Here is a 21,047-nt window from a genome sequence, read left to right as displayed (position 1 = left end):
TCACCTTGATTTTCTTTGGAAGAAAATCCATTGTTTCACCTTCCTCTCCTACAGCATCTGATATGGTTTCTGATCCATGGCTTGGAGTCAGGTATGTTTCTTGGTTCCAGTCTGAAGCAGAGTCTGAAATAATAAGTCAAACTCAGCTGACAAATCATAAATACATAGTTTTTCCAAGGTTTTAATAATCACTCTGAAAATAAAGTTAACCAATATGCTCTTCCAGAAAATTAATATTCTCTTACCACAATATGATCTATCATTGGCAACAGAAGTTACCGACTGTGCTATACCCGGGATTGCCTAAAATGGAACAGAAATTACAGTTGACAATATGATTCTATAAATAAGAACTTCTGTTTCAATAGCTCAACTTAAAAGTACAGCAAACTCATCAGCACAATACAATTTTTATTTTAACCAATAATATAAAAACATTCAGAAACAGATTTGGATACGTTAATTAATTACTGCTAGACAATCCAAGATCAAACGGTGTCATTGGTGTGGTGCCTTAATAACATTTTTAGAGCAATGAAAATTTTATCTATGAAAAACCAAGTATTGTTAGTATTTTACATAGCACATACCTCTTTATTTCTTAGAACATCTATAACATTTTTCAAAGCATTACATTCTTCTGTTAACTCCTGTACTGCAATAAATTGTTCTCTTTTCAATACTTCTGATTCTGAGATGTGTCTCGTTTCCATGTCCATTATTTCAGCAGCATGTAATTCCTGCATTTGTTCAATTTTTTCATTAAATTCTTTTATGAGTTCTGTAACTTCTGCTGAAGAATATTCGTTTCGTAAATCAATCTGAATTCCTTCACTTTTCACAAGGAGTTGTGAAGTCTGGTTGCAGCTACTGATCTGCTGTGCTTTTTCAGTCTGACTTGATGCATTTATCCATTTGGCATCTATTTGCTCTGGTTTTATAATATTCTTTTCCTTCTTTATATATCCAGCAATTTTTTCTTCTGCCTGTGCTAATTTATCCCTGATATACTCTAATTCATCTTTAAGACAAATCAGGTTTCTTTCTTTTACCTGTAAACAAACAAAAGTTCAGATGCGTCCAAACTCTCTCCTTCAGAAAGAAGATACAACTAGTATGATCTTTTTAAACCACCCAGTTCTTCGCAAATATTTTGAAGTGATAGCTACTCATAAGTATACATTTTGGACCTACTTGTAATTTTACTGCTCTATATTCTCCTTCCACTACAGAAACTAATGAATATCATTATATCACTAGTTATTAATAGGTAGCAAGTTTAAATTTTATTTTTCATTATTAAAACACAAGTGATATACTGTACAAATTTAAGAATGATGTACTGAGCATGATGTGGGGAGCAGGGCACAGCATATAAGAGTAACTAAGCGATGATATTCAGGAACATATTGAGACTCACAAGCTGAGAAACATGGAAACAGCCTAACTGTATATGAACAACAAGCAGTCAATGAACACAGCGAGCAAATTTAAATGTGGTACAGTAATTAAGATGTTGGATTGGCACAGGTTCAAATCTTAGCGACAGGAACTCATTTTGCAACTTCCAGCCAGCTCCCCCCCTCCCAACCTAGCCTACTTCACAGGATTTTTTTTTTTTCTTGTGGGGAAAAATGGGAAGAGGGACCACTATACATTTTGGGCTCGTGAATGGAAAACAAAATAAAAATAAAAGAAATAAAAAATAAGACCATTACATTCTTCTGTTGCTAATAAACCTTTGCTAATAATGTTTGCCACCTGTCCTATAGATTTTATTTAGTAAATTTTATTTAGTCTGGACTATTGCCTGTAATAAAAATTTGATCTGAATTATATTAATTGCTTGTCATATTTTTCTATCTATAAATCACATTTTAAGATTATTGCTAGTCTTCCTTAAAGTGTAGATATAAATCATTCTCAATGTTTACTTTTACATAAAAGCCTCAGTAAAAAAGCTCTTAATTGCTTACTGAATTACTGACAAATCATGCAAATAAAAAAAAATCATCACAGTAAATCTTCTGAATATTTGAAAGTTTAGTTGTAGATTGATTACATGAAGATAACATGACAGTATAAAAAACAGCTATGTAATAATCATAGAACTGAAATTCTCTACAAAGTCCACCCAATGTGCTTTTAGTTACTTAATGCTTTTATTTTGCACCCTTCAAATACTTTGCTCCCAGCAACTTTTAGTGCAAAGTGCAACAGATGTTTATTTTATTCTTACCAGTAACTGTCCTTTCAATTTCTCTGCTTTTTCTTTGTAGTTATTAAGCTCTTCCTTGGCTGCAGCTGACTCCGCTCTGACTTTTTCTAATTCAAGATAATTTCCTTGCTTGTTTTCATCCAGCTCTGTGACCACCTAAAGTATTAGTGCCAAAATAGTAATTCATGTGAGTATGAACCAACTTATGGACATGAATTTAGTATTTCTTAGTTACCATGTTAAGGTAGTATCTCACATTGGTAGTGGTTTAAAAGTATAATGGAGGATGAGTCTTGACTTAAATTAACCCTTGGCATAAAGATTTAAGCATTTCCCCAGTTTACTGCCCAATGAAAGTGGCTACTCGTATGCAACTAAGATGGTAGAAACATATATGCACGTTCCTGGCTAGATGGCTCAGTGGCTAAGATGCTGAGCTTGTTGAAAGGTCGGCAGTTCGGTGGTTCGAATCCCTAGTATAGATCTCCTGTGTGAGCAGGGGATTGGACTACATGACCTCCAAGCTCCCTTCCAACTCTGTTAATGTTACGTATGTTGGTAAAGTATCACCAGTTTTTGCAATAAAAGGTAACCAAAAATAATGGCTTTATTATCCATGCATCACTTTTGTTAAATGTCTGGTGATGGGCCAATTAAACAGTTTAATGCTGTTTTATATATGTTATTGGTATTTTATATTATGGTTCTTTTATTATTTGAACTTGTACATGGAGTTTTATTCCTCATAAAGGTAATATAGAAATACTTTTTTCCATTCAGTTTCAGTTTCAGTTTCTGCATTTTCAACAGTTACAGCCCCATTTCTCCCAATGTTTGAAGAATTACTGACTCATTTAATATTTGAAGAAAACAATTTCAAGCCATACATACCTGAGTTTGCAACTTTTCCTGACAACTTGACAATTTCTCTTCTTTATGCCTTTGTTCTATTTCTTTTAGCAGTTGTTTAAGTTCAACAAGTTTCTCTTCCTTTTCTTTTGTCTCCTTCTGTACATTTTCCAGTTTTGTTCTTTCTAGTTGAAGGTTATTTTGTGCATCTGTCAATTGGCTCTGCATCTCTGAAAGTTTCTCTGATAGCTCTAATAACCTAGTTGTTGCATCTTCCCTATCTATATATTTTGCATTTTCTAATGGAATACATAGGGCTTCTTCGTTACCTTCTGAAACTGCAGCTACCAGGGGAGAAAGCTGACTTTGCTCCAGAACCACATTCAATTCAGCTTGATGTTGAAGGGTTGCAGCAATCTTTTGTTCCTTTTGTTCAAGGGCTTCTTCTAGCTCCATTATTCTTTGTTTGAGCTGGTCTGATGCCATATGGGCTTGGTCTTTGAAATCCTTGAAATCCTTGTTGCATTGGATTAACTCCAAATCCTTCTCCTCTAGAGCTTTCTCAAGTACCTGAAAATTTATACTTGTTCTAGAAGCATCTTCTTCAAGCTTTGTATTTATTTGTGCATCTTGTTGTTGGCATATGTTTATATTTTGTTTAGATTTTTCTCTAGCTTTTTCAAGTTCTTCTTTCAGTGTATCTAGTTCTTTCTCTAATTTTACTATGTTAATTTGTTTTCTTTCAAGTTCATTCTTTGCAATGCATAACTGCTTAACATTATTTTCCACTTGTATCACTAAATCTTCCTTTTCTGCCAATACAACATCAAGCTGGTGTTTTAAATTATCAAAATCATCTTGAGTCAGTGAAAAGTCCAAAGGTATCTTGTGTTCAATATTCTCCATTTCCTGCTGGAGTTTTTCAATGACTTCATTTAGCTGTTCTATTTCTTGTTCATTGTTCTGCTTGACACGTTCTTGATCACTCTTTAAAATTTCTATTTGGGCTTCCAGTTCTTTTATGTGCTCATTTTTCTGCTCAAACAACTAAGCAGAATTGAGATAAAAACAAAGAAAAAATATTATGAAGGGCAAGAATTCTCATTTTTATGTCACTAATTATATTTCTTTGTATTAAATATATGTATTTAAAATTCTGTATACCAATGCTTTTTATATGAAATTTGTAAAAACTAAATCAGAGTAATTCTTATTTTATTTAAGTAAAATAAGATAAATATTTCATTCAGATGTTGTCTTTTAATGTGTTATGGGGGGTACTGATCACTTTATGCATTTAAAAAACCTGTTTAGTTATGTTTAGTTTAGTTTAAAAGCTCTCCACTATGAGAAAATAATTGGCAGGAAAAATAACACAAACCAACTACTAACAATTACAACTACCAGAAACTGTACCAGTTGTGAAAGTTCTACTATGTCACAAACTGTAAATAAAGAGAGGAATGATATGGAATATTAAATATGTATTACAAAGTATCTTTAATAAGCATCCATGCAAATTCTATTTTGAAGTAGAATTATGTGTATTTTAGTCCCTGTTCTAACATGTTTGTTACTTGCTTAAAGGGATGGCGTCACTAAGGATTCCATAAATTATTACTTTATTATCTGTTGTAATTTCCATCTGCTGTTGCAATTTTGAAATTTGGTCTTGCAGTTCATGGATTTTTTGTTCCTTTTCCTGTATAATCTCTATATATTTTCCAGGAATTTGATGATGACCCTTTATAGAAGTATCTTCAGGGTTCTGGATAGCTTGACCCAATTGTTTCATGTCCTCCTACAGATAAAAAACAGCACAGAAAGATTTGTAGATTCCCTTCACTCATTATTTTCATTTTATCAGAGGAATAAACTGAAACAAGAAAATATTTTCAAATACCATTTTATAAATAGTTAAATACTTCAAGATTTTAAACTTTTTCATAATATTCAGATTTCATAAACTCACGTTGTTTAAAACAGGAAAGAAAAACATGGTTTCTTCTCAGATAATACCTTAAATAATTTATTTTCTTGTTCAAGTTCTTGTTGTCGAGTTGTAGACTCTTTTAGCTGAATTTGTAGCTGCATCTGTAACTGCTGCACTTCTTCGTTTTTGTTTTCTAGTTCTTCACGGAACTGTTCTAACTGTTCTTCAAGATTTACGATCTGTATATCCAAAATAAGTAGCAATGGAATAATTTATTTTATGTAAACAAGAACAAATTTTTTTAGCAGTACTTGTTTTGAGGAATAAGATACTATACTAAACATTTTCTTGTAAATATTAAAAAGACATCCTCAAACTTTCAAGCATAAAATATGATTTATTCATATATTCTCAGCATTACAAAGATGAGAGGGAACATTTGATAATTTAAAAATAAACAGATAATCCTAGGTTGGAATTATACAAGAATTTTTAATATAATTTGGGTATATTTTAAATGTATCTCAGTGAATAACCTGTTTAGCATGATATTTTTTTTGTTTATACATGATTTAATCCATCAATGAAGATCTAAATCATTGCCATTTCTCTTATCTAAGAAAATGAAATAGCAAAATCATGTTGATTTATCTTCTGTGTTGATTCTTGGCAAACAACTTCCAATGCAGTTTATGTTACTTTATTAATATAGGATACTTAGAGAAATTTCAAATATTTGGTTCATTTTCATTTTTTCATTTCATTTTATTAGATTTCTATACCGCCCTACTCCCGAAGGACTCAGGGCGGTGCACAGCCAAACAATAAAAACACATACAATACAAAATTTAAAAAATAGAATAAAATCAAATTAAATAATTTTGGCCCCAACAAATTTAAAACCCCAAACTTTTAAAACCAATTTAAAATTGAATATATAAAATACTAAAAAATATTTAAAATTTTAAAAATCTTTTATAAAAGAGGGGGAAAATTAGGCCAGGCCGGCCTGGTGAAATAGTAAGGACTTTAAGGCGCGGCGGAAGGTGCGCAGATCCGGGATCCTCCGTATCTCTGGGGGGAGCTCGTTCCAGATAGTAGGTGCCCCCACAGAGAAGGCTCTCCCCCTGGGGGCCGCCAGTCGGCATTGTTTGGCTGACGGCATCCGGAGGAGCCCCTCTCTATGGGAGCGTACCGGCCGGTGGGAGGCTATTGGTGGTAGTAGGCGGTCCCTTAGTACCAGGTCCTAAGCCATGGAGCGCTTTAAAGGTGGTAACCAGAACCTTGAAGCGCACCCGGAAGACCACCGGGAGCCAGTGCAGCTCGCGCAGGAGGGGTGTTACATGGGAACACCATGTCGCTCCCATTACCACCCACGCAGCCGCACTCTGCGCCAGTTGGAGCCTCCGGGTGCTCCTCAAGGGGAGCCCCATGTAGAGAGCGTTGCAATAGTCCAGGCGGAAGGTGACAAGGGCATGAGTGACCGTGCGTAACGAGTCCCGATCCAGAAAGGGACGCAACTGGCGAATCAGGCGAACCTAATGAAAAATCCTCCTGGTCACGGCTGTCAAGTGCTCTTCTAAAGACAGCCGTGAATCCAGGACGACGCCCAAGTTGCGAGCCCTCTCCGTGGGGGCCAATGATTCGCCCCCAATAGTCAGTGATGGCGTCAACTGACTATATCGGGACGTCGGAAACCACAGCCACTCGGTCTTGGATGGGTTGAGCCTGAGCCTGTTCCTCCCCGTCCAGATCCGTACGGCCTCCAGGCACCAGGACATCACTTCAAGGGCATCGTTGGGGTGATCCGGGGTGGAGATGTACAGCTGGGTGTCGTCAGCGTACTGATGGTAGTCCACCCCGAAACCACGGATGATCTCGTCGATTTATCTCGGTTAAAAGTCAGTATGGTCCTCAGAATAATTAAAAATATCTTATAATGTGTGTTGAGTACATAATGATACTATATCCTAATATTTATGGTGGAGATTAGAGCTGCATTTGTTTTAGGTTGTTTCGGATGACTAAACATATAAAATAAAATACATGGACCTACATACTATTCAAACTCTCCTGTCTGTTTGTAACCTTCAATTGGGTGTGTATCTCATAGGCCAACTTTTTTTGAATCAAGGTATTTCAAATGGGCTATGTGTCCAAAATCTGGGGTCTACTTCTCCTGTGGGATTGAAATTTCAAGGATCCTAAGGCCAATTGTAGTGACGAAGTAGTGCCCTGCAGCACTTTCTCACCACCCTGCAATGCTGCTGAAGCCAGGTGTGGTTTCTAATGCTGCCTGCCAGCTTTGCACGAACAAAGCCAATGGCAAAGCTGCCAGCAAGCTGGAAGTTGTTTTCCTCTCACATAAAGGCACTGCTTTTATGTCTACACATGGTAATTTTATTTATCTATTTAGATAAGGAAATATTTTTGAAACAATGAATGAATGGGTCATGGGTTATCTAGTAATAAAATAAATGCAAAATGTTTTTTTTTTACTTACACATTTGTTTTTACTCCCTCTGAATAATTTTCTATAGGTTTAATACACTTTTCTGAACACTACAATGATCAACACAAACCCAAGTTTTGTTTATAGAGAACCATGAATTCCTTTGTTCCAAAGGTGCTTTTCCAGAAGGCAACTGGACCTTTTTGTTTTTTTTTTCTTGAATATGTTTTGCTTATCATCAAAGAAGCATCTTCAATTCAGTCAGATCTGAAAAAGCTTCTTGGAGGAGAAGTGACATGTTTTCAAGGAAAAAACCAAGAAAGTCCAATTGCCTTTTGTGTAAGCACTTTTGGGACAACCATGACTTGGATAATTAAGAATCTGCATAGATATGAATTCCTTTACACCTCATATGCTGAATTCAATTCAAAGTAGTGAAAGTTCTCAATAATTAAAAAAAATACTCTACCTCTTTTTCCTTCCTGTCTACAGCTTCTTGCTCAGCCTGTAGCTGTACTTCTAGAGGCAAGTCCCTCCTTATAGTTGCAGACCCAAATTTCTTTCTTCCTTCCACCTTTAAAGTAAGTATATTTAACTATCATTTCTTTAAGTCATATTTCTTTCATTATTAAGTAAAGCAAGTTACATTGATAATAACACTGCATAAATAATTCTAAATGAAACAGACTACTGAAAAATACCTTTTGTATATTGTCTGCACTGATCATTAAAGCTTGTTCCAGTTCTTGAATTCTATATTCTAATTTCTCAATTTCTTCATTCCGTTCTTGCACATCTCTCTGAAGTTGCTCCTTAGAGAGCAGAAGCTCATTACATTTATCTGTTTTCTCCTGAAGATTATTTGTTAACTCTTCAACCTGGTGGCAAACCAGAGGAAATGCATTCTAATATAGGCTATGTTTCAAACACAAATTTGCTACAAATTGTGGTAAGTTAAAATTGTGTGAAATAGGAAAAGAGAAGGATGTACATGTATTAAAAAAAACTTAATGTCTGGAGAAATCACAAGCAACCAAAATCAAATAAATAAAGGGAAATCAGAAAAATAAAGCTGTTCCTGAACGCTAGAAGGGGGCAGATCTCACCACTGGCAGCAAAATATTCCAAAGAGTGGGGGCCACTGCAAAAAAGACTCTTATCTTGGACCACACCTAACCAAAATTCCTTGGCTGATGGGATCCATAGTAGGCTTTTACTGCTGGTGTGAGTGAGGCTGGTTGATCCTATTGGGGAAAGATGGTTCCTCAGAGATTTTGGACCAATGTCATAAAGGGCATTAAAGGTAATGACCAATACATAATCTAAGGATAGATGACCAATACCCATCTAAAAGTAAACTGTAGAATTCTTAATATTGTGGCATAGGTTTTTAGATATTATTTCAGCAAGTATTATACTGAGATTACAAACATATCCACAGGCATACACAAACATGAAAACATAGAGCTCTGCTAATGTGAATATTTGATGATATAAGTCCTTCCATGTTCGATTTATAATTTTCGATGTTATAAGTCCTTCAATGCTCAAGTTATAACAGAACTATTCTCTATTGGAATTTGTGGCTTTTAGGCTACATTGTGTGTTTGTCTATGATGTATGTATACGTGTGTGTGTGTATCCTAATTCATTCAGCAACTCTGCAAAGTTGCAACAGAGATCAAAAAGTAGACAGGCAACCCATGCCTGAAGTTATGGCAAAATGATCAAAATTCAAGTGCTTGGTAGCCTGACTGCAATTACAAATGCAGGGGCACTTCAACTCCCCATTACCTGCCTATCTCCCCCCCAATCTCTGCCCTTTTGGTCATCCTGCACCATGGTTAGAAGCATGGCAAACAGTCCCAAACCATGTGGCCCTGGGGCCCATTTCCACACCCCAGGAAGCTTCAGCTACCACTACACAACCCAACAAACATCAGCAAGCCTTGTTGTCTTCTCTCCCAGTTCCTTGCAATAATTTCTCACCCAGTTTTTGCACCCAGCTACCCGTTGAAAATATAAACAACTCACTGCCTTGTCTTTGGACCTGTGGCTACCATGCTACTTCAGGCACACCAGTTTCTCCAGCAAGCGCTCATGTGGCTCTCCAGCCCACTTGAGCAGTGTGGCACCAAGCTGCAGCATCCATGAATCCCAGTAAGAACCAGCAAGCTTTAATTCACCTAGCTTCTCTCCCATTTGCCTACACCAACCTTTGCACTTTTCACACCCAACCAGATGCAGCCAGAATCGAAGCACTTCCTTGTCTCCTGTTTGAACCCAGTTTCTCTGGTGAATGTTTCCCACATTCCCTAAGCCTTTGGAAAGCTATATGTCTTTGGAAAGCTGTGCTTCTTTTGGAAGATGGGAGAAGTTGGAGGCAGTCCCTTACCTTACTGAAGCTCAGGGCAGGGAAGGAACAAAGCTTGTCTTGGGATGGATACTTAATGGTCCACAATTCCTGGTTAACAGTTGTAATGGGGGATTGCTACCCTAAATTGCTGTGGTCACATGATATCTCACAACTACAATTATAACTGTGCTACTTAGCAATGAAAATTCTCATGTCGATATGGTTGTAAGCTAAGAACTACCTGTTTGTAATGGTTCTAAGGATATGAGGGGGTTCTTTTGGGAAAAGTACAAACTGGCAATGAACAGACTATTTTTTCCCTTCTTCTGTGTTTTCCCAGGAAGCTTTTTCTAAAAAAAAAATCCCCTCCCACACAGCCATAGTTTACACATTCTTTGCAATATTTGTGTTTTACCATACTTTGTAAATCTTATTTTAATTACCGTAAAAATTACCATAAAAAGTGGCTTAAACACAGAATAGCACGTCATTGAATTGAAACATATGTATATATACCCATTAAGATTCTGTAGAGTCTCATCATTAATTCTCAAAAAGCCATGTTAGCCTTTATCCCCTTTATCTTACCTCTCTATTTTGTTGTTCACTGACTGGTTGAAATCTTTGAGGAATTTTAAGCTGTTGCTCAAGCTTTTGTATTTCTTGCTGGAAAACATCTCTCTCATGCTCCCTATCAATTGCCTGTTCCTGAAATGTAAGCCATTATATATATATATATATATATTTATATTTCAATGGGAAATATCAAAATGTTATGCACAATACAGAAAGTGCTCGACCCTGTGACCATTTGTTCAGTGACTATTCAAAGTTACAATGGTATTGAATGAATCGGGGTTATGACTGGCTGTCGCAGTATCTCCATGGACATGTGATCATAATCTGGGTACTTGGCAACCAGTTTCACTTACTACCTGTTTCCAAATAATAATGAAGATAACATGATTGCCATTTGCAATCTTCTTCTGGCTTCCGTAGAAGGTCAATGGCAAAACTGGCAGGGTAGATGACAACTCACTAGGATAAGTTTCCTCAGCTCCTCTGCTGTCATGCTGCACCAGCCACTCATGCACCCCACACAGCCTCCCTGATCCTCTCTTGCACCCCTGTGCAACCTCCCTGATCCATGCTGCAACCACCCACAACCTCCTTGACCTGCAGTCACTTTCGTGCATCCCTTTACATCCTCCCATCTCTTGTGCAGCCATGACTGCATGGCAGTTTCCTCAGTTGTTTGTTTCCTCACACACTCCCTGACATAACACTTCTCACTTTTGTCTGCACAAAACTTCACTCTCTCCCCACCGGGCAACAACCACTTACCTGCCTGCCGGTTTGGGATTTACAACTTCCTGCTGGCTTCTCATATGACTTTGGTTGTTAGAAATTGGCAGGAAGTTGCTCAGATAATGACTATGGGATTCAGTTAACAAGAGCAACTGGGCCTGCAAGGACTGCTGTTGCTAAGCTTAGTGTGAAAATTCTGGTCCCAATTGCTGTTGTAAGTCAAGGATTACTTGTATTTTGTTTTCAACTTATTATAAAATATAATAGGAAACACTGTGATGTCTTAAGCTAACTCCATAAAACCTTAGTAATTATTTGTGATAATTTAGAGTGTGACAAGAATTGACTGTATGTATGTGTGTGTGTGTATTGCTATTCTTATGGAACATGAACCCCTTTCCATACATTTACATACAACATTGCACAACGTAGACAAGCAATACACAAAGTAAGAGCATCTAATTTTTCAGATCCTTTGCAATGTAAAGATTATAGTGCTAAATGTGATCTTTGATAGTAATCAATTTGTTTACATTACAAAAAAAATCCAAGTAGATTCTCAGCAAATATATAAAATCAATGACAATTTTAGCATAAAATTATGCTATTTGTTATGTCAGAAAGATTGTAATTAATTTTACAAACTTTTTACATAGAAATCATTTTAGGTTTGAAAAGCTAGGGAAGTCCAATTCTACTTGATATACCGTATTTTTCGGAATATAAGACGCACCTACCCTTTTTGGTGAGTAAAACAAGAAAAAGAAACCTGCCTCTGCCTCTGCTTCCCAGCAATTTTGTCTCTTTGCATCAAACAGCAATCAGCTTGCTTTACTTTCATTTTCGTTTTCAGCATAGCTTGTTTAGCACAAGGAAAAAAAAAACCCTGCTCCAGCAATTTACCTCATTGCAGCAAGGAGCAGAGGCATGGCAAAACAGCTGAGAGCAAAACAGCTGAGTGTTGGGAGGGTGATCCAATCAACTTGTGCTAATTAGGCTGTGCTGAAGCTGAAAGGAGCTGTTTCTTCTTGCTGCTTACAGCAAGGAGGTAACTGCTGGGAAGCAGAGGCCAAAGGGTGAGGGCCAGTGGGTGGGTGGGGCTACATTCGGTGTATAAGACGCATCTAAATTTTCACACTCTTTTTTGGGGGGGAGGGGGAGGTGCATCTTATACTCCTAAAAATACGGTACTTTAAATTGTCTCAACGCTCTACTCCTGAATCAAGGCTTTTTAAAGGGTTCATGCTGAGATTGATTCAAACTAAAACCATTGTTCACAGGAACAGGGTTTACAATGATAACCTTGTGTATCTTAAATTTATCATATTTTAAAAAGGAAAACAGCCATCTTATTTATTTATTTTTTTACAAAAAATATTTTTTTTAAAGTATAAACTATGTATGACATAAGCATTTTAATGAATTGTGCTAATTGGGTTTTTGTTGAACTGAGCTCATCATTTTACTTACATCTAGAAATTTTTTTGTTTTCTCAAGCTGTTTATCTAGAGCTTGATTTTGCTGCCTTAGATCCATTAGCTCTGCATTTTTTTCTTGCTCTAGCTCCAAAAACTGGTTGACCTGCTCCTCTATATCAGTTTCCAGGGCCTTCACCTGCTTTTGAAGGTAATTGTATTCTTTTTCAGCCTGCCGCTGCACTTCTATTTTTTCTTTCATTAACTTTTCTGTCTCCGCCAGCAACTCTGTTTAATAAAGCATAACTTGTTATGTATGGATAGTTAATATTGTTCTATAAAATAAACTTACTCCCAAGATTACGCTACAGCATAATAAAGGATGAAAATAACTTTGGGTTTCATCAAAATTATGTGATATTCTCAATAAACAGAAGTAATAATAATGTCTGCATAGTTTAACTTTCCTGATAGAATTATTCTACGTTTATTTTCATTAATACTGCAGAAAATGTACAATGGCATTAAAACCCAACTGTCTTCTCATCCTGTAGGGCTGTTCCAATTGAAACATAAATATTCCCACAAATGACACATACAACATTTTGATGTAAAATAATTTAGACCTTCACCTGGTGAGTTATAAGAAGAAAAAAAACCCAGATATTTCTTACCTTCATCTGAAATTTTCAATCAGTTTACTTCCTCCCTCCAATTTTTTAAAAGAAACTTTTAAAAGAAAAATGGAAAAAACTGAAGAACTTAGGGATATATGGTGAGGGAGCTATGGCTGCAGATATACTGTACATTCCATACTGCTCCAGTATCACTGGAATTTTAACATGATTTTGGGTGTTATATTACTTCTATCCAGTATTTGGGTAATTCTCATATCCCAACAACCTCTTGGGAATTGCACTAATAGTGGCAAGAAGCATCCTGTGATTTTTTTAAAAAAAAATATATGATCTGAAACTTCAGATAATACTTAGCAGCATATGAAACTTCACATGCCAGGACAATTCCCAATTTACTGAGGTAACATCAAAGGGGAATACATTGCTTAACGTTACATATATAATCAGAAATAATGGGAATATAATTTATGTTATATTTCAATCATTCAATTGGTATACATGCTGTAATCACAAATCATTTCTTGATTGAGAAATATTAAAAATAATAATTTTTGGATTTAAGTCTTTGCCAAATGAATAAAAAAACATCACCAGATAACGGTCTTTTCGCAGGGTTTGTTTGCGTCTTATTGTGTAGATTTTTGTACCCATCATTTTACATCATACTTGCTTCTTCAAATATCACACACGAAGGGAGAGTTTTATTTGACAAAGATCTCTATTTTCATTTTATTATACGAATGCAGAAATTATTAGCTGATTAAGATGATGGTTATTGAAGTAATCTGCATTTTTAAAATATTAATATAGCATACTATATAATTGTGAGCAGTTGTTATTCAAAATAAAAGTGTGAACATGAAACACAGTATCAAAGCAGCAGGCCAGTAAAGTTAATGTCAATAAGCTGAAAGCCCAAAGAGAGACCATGATTAACAAGTGTCAATAGCTGTTAAATCTTCCACCCAATGAAAGATTTGCCATGCAATATACAAACACACCTGTTTGGGAAGCTGCATTGACTGCAGCATCTACTAGGCCTAGGAGAACAGAAAAAAAAACAAGAAGCAAAGTAATTCACATGCCATCTATAGCTTTCTCAAGCTGAAATATTATATGAGAAAAATGAAGCTGAAGACAGAATATAGAGTTCAGTAAAATGCCCAGTGAATTAAAAAAAAGTGACATTGATTTATTAAACATAACTGTTCGATATTTTTCCATATTTCCACTTATTTTTCTCTAAAATGTTACAAACAGCTATTCACATAATACTTTTATTATATATTATACATTATTATTTTATTATATTGTTGAATTAAAAAGTGGCATACCTTTCTGCCATTTTTCTTATCTTCTCTTTTGCTTTATATCTATCCAATGTATCTATCACACCTCTTCAGTCTTTTATACCTTCCATCCTCATCATTGCCAATTTGTACATACTTAACATACTCATTTTATCTTTTGCCATTAGGCACAACATGACCACCATCCTCTCTCTCTGAAACCAGATTTGCTGCCAGTCTTCCTTCTCCCCAGTGCTTAACATCTCTCCCCTCAAAAGGTTTTTCCACAACATGTGTGCTCTGAACAAAGTGTGTGTGCTGCACTTCAGGCATAGACTACCCAATAGTGCCTAATCCATGCAGAGAAAGCTACATGAAAATAATGCTTTGCATATCCATAATCCATTCTGACTGATCTTTTAACAGAATATAAATTTTTAAAAATCTGTTCAATCCATGCATCTATTTAATGAGTTATGTTAACATTATGGATAAATGTGCTTGATGCTCCAGTTCAATTTTAAAAGGTAAAAAAGGAGAATAGTTCCTTTCTCAGTTCTGCTGATAAAAGCAATTACATTAAAGAACTGCACTAAATCTTGCTAAATATAAAATGAGTTATTAATGCCCTTCCATCTATAAAAGCAACCTACAAATTATATAAAAGCAGATGCAAAATTGAGTGAATGACTGTTCCCAATAAATGCTGCCTAAAAATGCCTGGATCTGGGGAATTCCTGCCCATGTCATCCCCTGCACCTCATTGACTTTATATCCTGGAAATCTTTTGAAATGCTAAATAAAAAGGCTTAGGATCACCCATTACACATCTATAAAATCTATTAATATGTTTCTACGAAAATAAGACCAGGTCTTATTTTCTTTTGACCCCTGAAAAAACGGCTAGGGCTTCTGTATGGGAGAGTCTTATTCCCCCCCTCCTATGTACCGGCATGAGGGGGGGGCAGTGGCCCTTGTGCCAGCTTCCCAAAGGGTCCCAGTAAGCCATCCCACCATCCACAGGTGCCGCTGAAGCTCTTGCCTCCAGGAAGCGTGGCTGCTTTTGCAGCCTTAAAAGCGGCAGGAGGCCAAGTGATGCACACCACGCATCGCTTGGCCTCCTTGTTGCTTGCCGTGCAGAAAACACTAGGTGAGGCCAGAGGAGGGGGGAAGGGGGGGAGGAACATGCCCCACACGCCTTTACCTAACAGTCGCACCTGCCATCCACCTGAAACATCCTCTCAGTGGCCACTCCAACAACCCAGCCCACCGGGCTGCTTCTTTTGCAGCTGCAAAGAGTAGGAGGCCGAGCAACCCGCCCCACACACCTCGCACTGCCTGAACTAACACTCAGACAAGCCAGCCACAATTTTTTTAATACTGTTTATTTTGTCCCAACCCACATGGCCCAGCACAGCAAAGAACAGCTGTCTTTTCTTTGCAAAAAAGGTCCCTTGTTGCAGGAGGTTTTGGACTCCGTGCTTTTGGCTGGGATATTTGCAACCTCCTCTTTCCAAACATCTCACTGAAACAAAAGTGACGTATGCCCATTTTTCACCCAGATACTCATGGCAACATTGCCAGGGTGTCAAGTGGTTAACACTCAGTAGAGAAAGAGCACATCACCGTCACCTTCCAAGGTTGGATCGGATCTCTTTCTCTCTCTCTCTCTCTCTCTCTCACACACACACACACAGAGGTCCCTCACTCACACACATACACACACCCTTCAAGGTAGCCATATCCCTTCACTAACCTGCTTTCCAGCTCTGTTCTCTGATGCGCAGTCAGGGCAAGAAGTCTGTGGGATTTCAGTAAAAAAAATACCAGTTCGGACCTTCCAATTTCTCATGAAAAAAAAATAAATCTTGCGAGGTTGGAAGGTCTCAACTATTTTTTTTTACTTCTTGCCCTGCACGCACAGTGGAGAACAAAGTGAAGGGAAACAGGTTAGTGAAGGGATGTGGCTGCCTTGGGGAGGGGGGGTGAGGGAGTGTCTGTTTGTGTGTATGTGTACTTATGTGTGCGTGAGAGAGAGGGGGGGAGGGAGAGAGAGAGAATGTCCTGCAATAAAGAATGATCGGTAGGAAATGGGGGGGGGGGGAGATTTGCTTCTATGCTACAATAGAGTGTTGCACTGGGAAGCCTCCATGGGTAATACCAATACTGAATTGCATGTCTTGCTCCTCTGAAAGGAGTGCAGGCAGGGGGCTCGGTAGCCATGGAAGATGGGGTTTCAGGATGCAAAGAAGAAGGGGGTGATCTCACACTCCCTCCTGCTGCAGGGCCACCATGGAGCTTGTGCAGGGCAGTGTGACTACTGATGAAGGGGCCCTGGCAGGCCAGCGGTTAGGGAGGCGCTCTGGAGATCTGGGCCGAGTTGATTGGCCCTCACTGGCTCAATTGATCCACGAGCCACAATTAAGGGGCCGATCTGCCATGAGGTGACCAGAGAAGGAATGGGCTATCTCCTATGTTGGCCATGCCCACCCTTTCACTAGGGCTTATTTTGGGGGTAGGGTTTATATTTGGCCCATCCTCAAAACTCAGGCTAGGGCTTATTTTTGGGGTAGGTCGTATTTTCGGGAAAACACGGTAGATATTATATAATAATATACATATTTGAAAGACTCTAAAAAATACATACGTTGTTCTATAGGTCCTGCATCAGCTTTCATAGCATCTTTTTGTCTGAAGAGCAATTCTTTCTCTTCTTGAAGGTGCTGTCTCTCAGCCTCTAGTTCCTGTAATTTGTTACCTGTACGAAGTAGCTCTTGTTCAAGATGCTCTGTTACCTCTGTCTTTTCCTGGATTTGTTTTTCCAGAAGTGATTTTTCATCTGCATAACCATCAATAAGATCTATGGAAAAAGAGAGATGCCCAAATTAAGCATTGTAGTTTTTGAGTAAAATATTCGAAAACCTTCTGAAAAAAATATGACTAGCATGGTCATAGCACTATGTAATTTTATACCAAAAAACTTTATTCTGCCCAAGTAATAAAAATTAAAATATTATACTGTAATATTAATGCTATATTAAAGATTGAAACATTCATTTTTTTTTTAAAAAAATAGAATTTTTATGAAGATGAGTGTCAGTATATGAATATGATAATACACTAAAACATATGAAGAACGGTTGCTTGAATTGGATAAGTTTAGTTTAATGAAAAGAAGGGCTAGAGTAACATGATAGCAATGTTCCAATATTTAAGGGGCTGCCACAAACAAGAATGAGTCAATCTATTCTCCAAAGCATCTGAAGGCAGGAAAAGAAGCAATGGATGGAAATTAATCAAGGAGAGAAGCAACCTAGAACTGAGGAGAAATTCCCTGACAGAACAATTAATCACTGGAACAGCTTGCCTTCAGAAATTGAGAATGCTACAACACTGGAAGTTTTTAAGAAGAGATTGTACAATCATTTGTCTGAAATGGTATAGGTTTCCTGCCTGAGCAATGGGCTGGATTAGAAGACCTCCAAGGTCCCTTCCAACTATTCTGTGTTCTGTATTCTACTATGTATTCTGTATTTAGTCTCCATTATTAAAACAATGTTATAATAGAATTTTACTAAAGCAATAGTCTAAAGTTGATAGAATTCCAGATAAACGTGGTTACTATTATTTTTCATTATATGTACAGTCTACTGTGTATGCTTCCTTGTTTATGAATAAGGTGTTCACTCAATACATATATTATATAATACAATATGGTGATATCTATACATTTAGAATTTTCAGATGACTGCAAATTGTACAAAATTATAATGTTATGAGAGTGATTATGAGAGAAAATATTTAATTGGAAAGATGAACTGATATAAAAGATGTGTGTACATGTGTGTAGACAACACACATTTTTCATAGCTGAAAAATGGTTACAATTATAAAGTTATAAAGTTACAAAGTTACAGTATGATCTTTGTTATCCCCATATTTCACTTCTTACATTAAATATGTAACTCATAAAACTGATACATCCTGATAACAACCAAGAACATTCATAGATATATAACAATTAAACAAGCCTAACCATTCAGTTCAGAACTTTTCTTTTATGCTAGTATTTTAACATATTAATTGTTCATTTCTGAAAAAATGTCTTAGAAATAATGATCTGTACCCATTAATAAAATTTAAGTGGGGTTTATTGTTCAATTTAATTTTTTAATAGTTCAAAATCTTAAAAAGCCAATAATTTTGTGAGAAGTGACACTTACACATTTGTAGTAAAATGACTGCATTTCAAACTATTATTTATTGCAAACATAATCTGATTACCAGCTAGGTAATATTTCAAAAAGCAATAATAAATATTAGTATGTTTATAATAAATCTATTAAGTTGTGGATGAATGATTAAACATTTATATGTTCTCTTGCACACTTCAATATTATCATTAACATCCAGTTAATGCTCCCAGCATATTATAAATTCCCAGATTATGTATATGCAGTAATATCAGCAGTACTTCAACAAGTCTCCACATGTTAAATTTATTTCTTCACAGTTGAATAAACACTTCAGTGTTAAACTCTTTCTTAGGAGGTTTTGTTAGTATCAAGAATTGTGTATAGGTAGACTTGGTTTTTAGATGCACTGACTTCCAATAGGTTTCTGGCTGCAAATGAAGGTGGTTATTTCTATCAAGTGGTTCATGGTGCAACACCAGATTATTTGGGAGATACCCTATTATGATTGCTTATCGTATGAGGTTCAACAGAGTAAGCATGTTTCAGATCCCTTTCATGTAACAATGCCGAATAATGGAAGCAAGGAAGCATTTCTGTATAATATCAGTCTTTTGAAACAGCATATTGTTCCCAAGATTCAGTTAGATTTATCCTGTTGATCTTTGTAAGGCTTTATAAATTCAGTTTTTCCCTGATCATTGAGATAGCATGTTGGATGAACTTATCTGGAAAACTGGTTTAAGAGCTTGAATATGATTTAAGACTTTGTATTTTTGGTCTTTGTGCCATAGAATATTGTGTATTGTGCCATAGTATATTACGTTTTGTGCCACAGGATATTGTGTTTTGTGGATTTATTATTATTTATTCATCTTAATTTGTTTTCAATCCATATTAATTATCCAGAGTCACATTTTGTGAGATAATCAGTAATAAATGCTTAAATAAATAAATATGCTGATCTAATTAATCTAGAACTTTTATTAGGGTAAAGTATGTTTAAAAAATTACAACTTATGAATAGGCATCCTCTATTTCCTCTTTCAAATATCCTATTATCTTATTATCATTTCTATATACATTCTCTCTTGAATGATGGTTGCTTTTCTTTCTTTGTGACTTAATCAATTTTCTACTCATTTGTAATATATTTTCAACTGTAAAAAAAAAAAAAGCATAAACTATAACTGCCTGAAAATGTATGTAATTAAAGTAGCTGCTTTATAATTTTGGATTGGGGAGAAGTAACAGTGTATAATTATTTAAAATACCATATTGCAAACAAATCAATTACTTACTCTCTGCTTTGCTAAGTTCCAGTGCTATCTGCTCTCTAGCTCTGACCTCTTCATCAAACCTTTCTTGCAATTCTTCCTGACATTTGGTTAATTCAGTAGTTTCATGTTCCCATTTAAAGGATTCTTGCATCAATTCTGTTTGTGTAGCTTTTGCATGTTCAAGCTAAAACATAATTTAAATGTTGACATTTTTAATGTACATTTTAAAAAGTCCTACATAAGAACAATGTCAAGTTTGGGAAATTAACTTGAAATGAGAAGTTTACTGCCCTCTTACATTCTGAATAACAAGATAAACAAATATTTGTACAATGAATGACTTTGCCATATGTCTGTATCCGTGTTGAAGTACCGGATCTTAAGCCTGTCCAGTTTACACTAAAAAGAAAACCTTGAGTTATTAATATAAACTTCAGCATGTACCACCCATAGTAATCTTTATTTAATGTATGACCTGAATTGTTCAAATTAATTTCATGTCTCAAATAATTCCACCTTTTGATAGTTTTGTACTTTTTTCACTGATCAGAGAATACTATATGTAGTATTTGAAAGCACTCAATTATTTAACAACTTTGATTAATGAATCTTAATGAAAAAAAATCTTACAATCAGTGTATTTCAGAATCTAAAGCTTCTTTGAATCATTATTATTCATATTCTATATTTTCCACTCACTGTATTGATCTTGTATCTATTTAACTTAAAATGATATGTCATGGTATAATACCTTTATTCCTTAAACCACATGTCAAAGATCAATAGTTCACTTCCTGCAAATGTCCTGCCTCTCTAAACTGTTAGTTATAATATTTCTTAGATCAATGTATGATATTAACCTCCTTAAAAATGTGATCCTTTTCATCTGATCAGCCGATGAATCTAGCAAAAATGACTACAGGCATTTCCCCGGTTACTCAAATTACAAAATGACAGAAGATACATTTATTTACTTTCCAGAAATAAAACAGCACACACCTATGTTTTTCTAAGTATAGTTAATGATGAATAGCTATATCATTCAACATTTGTGACTAACAGACTATATGCCTTGGATAAACTCTGTGAATTTATCCAAGAAGAATATTAATATAG

The 21,047-nt window shown here is 36.0% G+C and overlaps 1 protein-coding gene across 10 annotated transcripts in view; it reads right to left on the bottom strand.

Moving 5' to 3' along the window:
• Positions 1–21,047, bottom strand: part of AKAP9 (A-kinase anchoring protein 9) — a 131,621-nt gene that overhangs the window by 44,151 nt on the left and 66,423 nt on the right. For 5 of the 10 annotated variants that reach the window (XM_087892872.1, XM_087892875.1, XM_087892873.1 and 2 more), the window contains 14 exons: positions 19,953–20,115; positions 17,106–17,318; positions 14,171–14,209; positions 12,587–12,819; positions 10,397–10,516; positions 8,154–8,330; positions 7,922–8,026; positions 5,087–5,239; positions 4,689–4,868; positions 3,110–4,114; positions 2,240–2,374; positions 591–1,052; positions 246–303; positions 5–123 (listed from right to left, as the gene is read on the bottom strand). In XM_087892872.1, coding sequence (XP_087748998.1) covers positions 5–123; positions 246–303; positions 591–1,052; positions 2,240–2,374; positions 3,110–4,114; positions 4,689–4,868; positions 5,087–5,239; positions 7,922–8,026; positions 8,154–8,330; positions 10,397–10,516; positions 12,587–12,819; positions 14,171–14,209; positions 17,106–17,318; positions 19,953–20,115 — 3,162 coding nt within the window. The remainder of the gene's footprint in view (positions 1–4; positions 124–245; positions 304–590; positions 1,053–2,239; positions 2,375–3,109; positions 4,115–4,688; positions 4,869–5,086; positions 5,240–7,921; positions 8,027–8,153; positions 8,331–10,396; positions 10,517–12,586; positions 12,820–14,170; positions 14,210–17,105; positions 17,319–19,952; positions 20,116–21,047) is intronic. The other 5 variants (XM_087892874.1, XM_087892877.1, XM_034402249.3 and 2 more) reach the window with 3 other exon arrangements.

Source organism: Pantherophis guttatus, chromosome 4 (assembly GCF_059756535.1).
Source record: "Pantherophis guttatus breed Tessera chromosome 4, ASM5975653v1, whole genome shotgun sequence".
In the NCBI taxonomy this organism is placed as follows: Eukaryota; Metazoa; Chordata; class Lepidosauria; order Squamata; family Colubridae; genus Pantherophis; species Pantherophis guttatus.
This window is presented reverse-complemented; position numbering and strand designations above follow the sequence as displayed.